This window comes from Mus caroli, chromosome 3 (assembly GCF_900094665.2).
Source record: "Mus caroli chromosome 3, CAROLI_EIJ_v1.1, whole genome shotgun sequence".
NCBI lineage: Eukaryota > Metazoa > Chordata > Mammalia > Rodentia > Muridae > Mus > Mus caroli.
The window spans coordinates 25,840,855-25,845,634 of record NC_034572.1 but is presented as its reverse complement, the minus strand read 5'-3'; the positions used below and the strand labels follow the sequence as shown (position 1 = coordinate 25,845,634).

At 45.4% G+C, this 4,780-nt stretch overlaps 1 protein-coding gene across 2 annotated transcripts in view; it reads right to left on the bottom strand.

Annotated features, from left to right (window-relative positions):
- Positions 1-4,534, bottom strand: part of Sec62 (SEC62 homolog, preprotein translocation factor) — a 27,567-nt gene extending 23,033 nt beyond the window's left edge. The window contains exon 1 of one of the 2 annotated variants that reach the window (XM_029475199.1): positions 4,054-4,534. In XM_029475199.1, coding sequence (XP_029331059.1) covers positions 4,054-4,089 — 36 coding nt within the window. In that variant the 5' untranslated portion in view covers positions 4,090-4,534. The remainder of the gene's footprint in view (positions 1-4,053) is intronic. The other variant, XM_029475198.1, reaches the window with a different exon arrangement.
- Between the last annotated feature and the right edge of the window lie 246 nt (positions 4,535-4,780).

Below are 4,780 nucleotides of genomic sequence, written 5' to 3'. Positions count from 1 at the left end.
AGTTATTGATCTATAAATAGAAACTAAGTAGAAATAGAGTTATTGATCTATAAATAGTGGAGCGAACAAAAGAAAACAGGTCTTAGCTTTTTGTACAAGTAAAAAAAATTGCATAACTGTTTATGGACATGTAACTGTAGGTTAATAGAAGATATTGTGAAAACTAGAGGGGACCTTAAATTATGTGCTTAAAGTCACTCTGTAAGCTACAATAGCAGTATCATTTCCAATTTGCTTCTATCACATTTCCTATGGCAACAGGTTTGTTTGCTATGTAACTGCAAAATTCTCTATTAAGCCTGGTATACTGGGGTGGGGTGGGAGGTAGTAAGATGAACTTTCAACTTAGAGGACTGGATTTCTGGGTTCTTTCTCTTTCCTTCAGAAGGTCCCGAGAAGTCAGACCTGCAGTCTGGTTGAACAGTCCCAAATATTTTTCTTCTCTTTCCTGAAATGAGGTATATTAGCTCATGACATGTCAGGATTTTACTTCCAGGGAGACAGATGGGTACAACAAAAATAACTGATGAAGGTTATACAAGTTCTAAGATACAGAAGTCATCTGAAGATTCCAAACTGAACTAGATTCTAAATTGAAGAGAACACTATATGGAATGATTCTTTGAGAAGGAGCAAGCCAAACTAGATCTTTTTAAATAAAATTTATATTCGGAATTTGGGGAGGTAGAGCAATAGCTCAGTGGTTAAGAATGCACTGCCCTTGGAGAGGACCTTAGTCTCTTCCCAGCAGCTACATTGGATAGCCCACCGATACCTGTAACTACCACTGCCAATTCCACAAGATCTGATGCCCTTTTCCTGTCCTCAGTGGACACCTGCACTAAGGTACACAGAGATACACAGAGATACACAGACATAACACAAAACTAAATAAATATATTATGTATATGTGTACACACACACGTGTATAAAATCTGGGATTAAAGTAATACAAAACTTTTTTTTTTTTTTTTTGTCGTCAATGGTTAGGTGGAAAGAGTATTCACTGGGAATCAGATGACTACTCTAAATCTAATTTTACTAATAGGCAATCCTATTTCAAGTCACATAACCTCAACAGACATCAGTTTGTCATTAAAATGAGGGTGAGATCAGTAATCTCCAAGCCCACCACACTGTGTGTGTGTGTGTAGGTGTTCGTGTAAAGGTCAGGACAATTCTAGGGGTCAGTTTTCTCTTGCCACCTTGTGGGATCAAACTCAAGCCATCAGGCAAGTGTCTCTGCCCCCTGATCCATTTCACTTCCTGAGCCAGAACTTACAACAGAGGATTCCAAATAAGTTCTATCAGATGTTTTTCAAAATTTAAACTCCATGGTATCAGAATTCTCAATCAATGCTTCTAGTGGCTTGTTAATCTACAAAGTCACCATATTTCCTATTCTTAAGATTTTTGAAAAAGGATTTCACGAGTTTCAGCCATAATCATTCTTGTTAGAGAATCTGTTATTAAAATTTTACAACACAATGTCAACGAAAATGTAAGCTCACTTCAAAGTTTCAGTGACCTGATCTGAGTCCAAGAAAGAAATGTGATAATGATCCCCTTGCTTCCAACTCTGTTAGGACACCAGATTCTAAAATTATTCTGTCCTGGAAAAATCAAATGAATTGGCTCCAAAACCAAAGCAGAACTCTCAACTTAATTGTCTGACTCAAACATACCCCCAGTCCCCACAAGTCACTGTAATCCAACCAAATCTGACTGTAAACAGAGCATCAAGTAACAGGACACTCACCAGATAGTCTTTGAATAGACTTTTTTTTTTAAAAACAAACTCTGAACTTTGTCATTACATTTGATCTTTTTATCTCAAGTGATGCCAATATCAGAGATTTTAATTCTCGACAGGAATATAAGAACTGAGGAATTCCCTATTGTTGTTGGAGGAAGCTGAAGAAATGTCTCAGTGGTTAAGAGTATGCCCTGCTTTCCCAGAAGACCTCAGTTTGGATGCTAGCACCCTGTAACTCCAGCTCCAGTAGAGCTGACATTTCATTCTGGCCTCAACTAACATCTGCACACATGTACACACCACATAACATAACCACACATGTACACAAAACCAAAACCAAACAAAAAACTTAAAAAATTTGTTGGTCTATATAAGGTACTCCTGTATGATCTTCCACAAAAATGCTATACTCCTATATAAACACATATTTAGATGGGGAAATTTTTTTAATTTCATAATACCAAGCTGACTTTTAATAACCAACATCTCAAATAGAGTAAATAGCTATACTTCATAGAACTTACACCCTAATGGTTAATTAACTGGATAGATGCTTGTCATTTGTAAGCTTATTAGGGAGTACTTAACAAAAACCAATATAACTAACCTAATTTCTTTATTCTGGTGAAGGAGGACGTTTTTAATAACTTTTAGTAAGTTATTAACTTAAACTTTTTATACCAACTCTACAACCCTAAAACCTTTTCTTTTTCAAAGGTAAATGATCCTTCTTACAAATGCAGAAGTTGAGAGAAACAAAACAAAACAAAACACCAACCAAGCAAAAAACCTTGCTACCTAACTGGTGGAGCTAGAGAACAAGCAGGCATAAGATAACTGACTTGTAGCTATGGTACTAAAGAGCACCATGAAGCATCTTGACCTGCTTTTCTGTCTACCATACACTCATAACTGAAATATGAGCAGCGATCTAAAAAGCACATTACATTACCTTTATGACAATATTGAAAAGCAGATAAAACTGTAAAATGTGTAGTAAAGAGCAAAAAAGTACAAATTTGTCCTGCCAAGGGTAAACATAAGAACAGGAAGCACAAATTTAACAACTTCAATACAAATTCTAATAAAGTAAGTATCCATATTAAGCCATAATACTAAATTTCAAAAGCCTGGGAATAGCATAATTTGAAATTTCTATTGTCTTGACACTCTGGTTTAAAAAACCTATATGAACTTGGAATCTGTCTCTAGTTCCCTTCTGTAACCTGTTCAAAATTATCTTGTCACGCCTGCCAACTTCCACACTCACTGAACACTGGTATCTTTCCCACAGTATTTAAAACTGTTTTCAACTGTAACTTACATAGTTCAAAAGACCTGTAGGCCAATAAGTTGATAAGCCTTTTAAAAAATGGATATAAAAGGAAAACAGAAAAAGACATCCTACTTGGGGAACAGAAAAACAAGAATGAGTGTAACAACTTGTGACTAACATATTAACAACTTACTAGATAGAGGCCATCAACTTAGGCCTTTGGTTTCTGGGTGAGCTCTTGAGGCGCTCACATCCATGTTTAAGATGCATCGAACAAAGGACACCCAACTGGGCGAAAACTGCGGGGAAGAGATGCTCAGGTGACATTCATAAGGGATGAGGGAGGCACAGTATGTAGGGCGTGAGGCTGACAAGCTGGCATGTGGAAGGTTTCTGGGTGCCACCAGCCCATTGCAGCACTGACCGGGCAGGGTTTGTTTACATCGTGTCGCCTGGAAGAAAGCCGGCAAGGTTCAAGCCCGGCTATTCGGTTAAAAGAGCCCTTGGGAGGGGAATGGAAGGCACACGCCGCTTAACATCTGGAAGGAGCCCTGGGGCCGGGCGGCCCGGGGCCAACTTACCGACCGACCGTCTGCAAGCACAAAGAACCGGCGGCGGTGCCGCAGGTCAGCCCTCCTTCCACCCCAGCTACCGTGGCCTTAATATCGGGACGCCAGGGAGACACGGAGGAGGGAGGGAGGCCGGCCGGCCGGCCGGCGCCTGGCGTCCGCGCTCCGGAGGCGGCCGGCTCCCCGCGCAGGCCGGGGCCCTCCGCCGCAGGAACGCGGGGCCGGCCGCGGGATTCGAGCGCCGCGCCTCCCCTCCCTCCTTCCTTCCCCGGCCGCACCACAGAGCCCTCGGCCGAGCGGCCGCTAACACCGTCCCGCCTCGAGACCGTCACGGCGCCGCGACCCCGCGGAGACGGCCTCCGGGCGCCCGGCCGCTCGGGACGTCTCCCCCTGTCCCTCCTCGTCCCAGCGCGCCCGAGCCCGCCCCCGGTCCCACGGCCCCGCCGAGCTACCTGGATCCGCTTCTTGTGTCGCCTGCGTTCCGCCATGTTGGCCGCTCCGCCCGGTTCCTTCTGACGTGGAGCGAGTCGGGGAGGGGGGCTGCTGAGATCTCGCGAGAGCGCGGCGGCTCGCGGCCCGTTATGTAACCCGCCGCGGGCTCTGGGCTGGGGGCGGCCTCCGTGGTCTTCCCGCCGTTCGTGCGGTGGCGGACGACGGAGGCTGCTTCTGCTTCTGGTCCCGGAGGCCGGCGCCAAGTGAGTCAGAGCGCTGGAGGCTGGGAAGTCGCGTCGCCTCTCAGCCCTGACTGAACGCCCGAGTCACCTGGCTGGCGTGTAAACACAGATCCCCGGGCCCCGCCCCTCAGAGTCGCCGTCGCCGCCGGGACCACCGGGGCCCACAGCGTCACCTGTGGCGCTTCCGGCCCCAGCGAGCCCCGGGGCACCCCACTTCAGTCCCGCGAAGTTCCCCTGAAAAGATGGGAAACAACTTCAGAGTCTGACTCCATGGAGGAGTGTGGAGGGTTGCACAGCTCGTCCCCAAAGCCTTGGAATGTCCGCTCCTCACGTGACTCCCCACAACCCATCCTTAGAATCCAGAAGGCTGGATGAGCCCAGGGAAGTTAAGATGGAAAGGAGCAAGACTAGCTGGGACGCAGTAGACTGCAGGCCACTTCTATATGACTATTATTCCAGAACTTTCTAGACCAAAGACATGGGTAGTTAAGTGCTTAGGTACAAG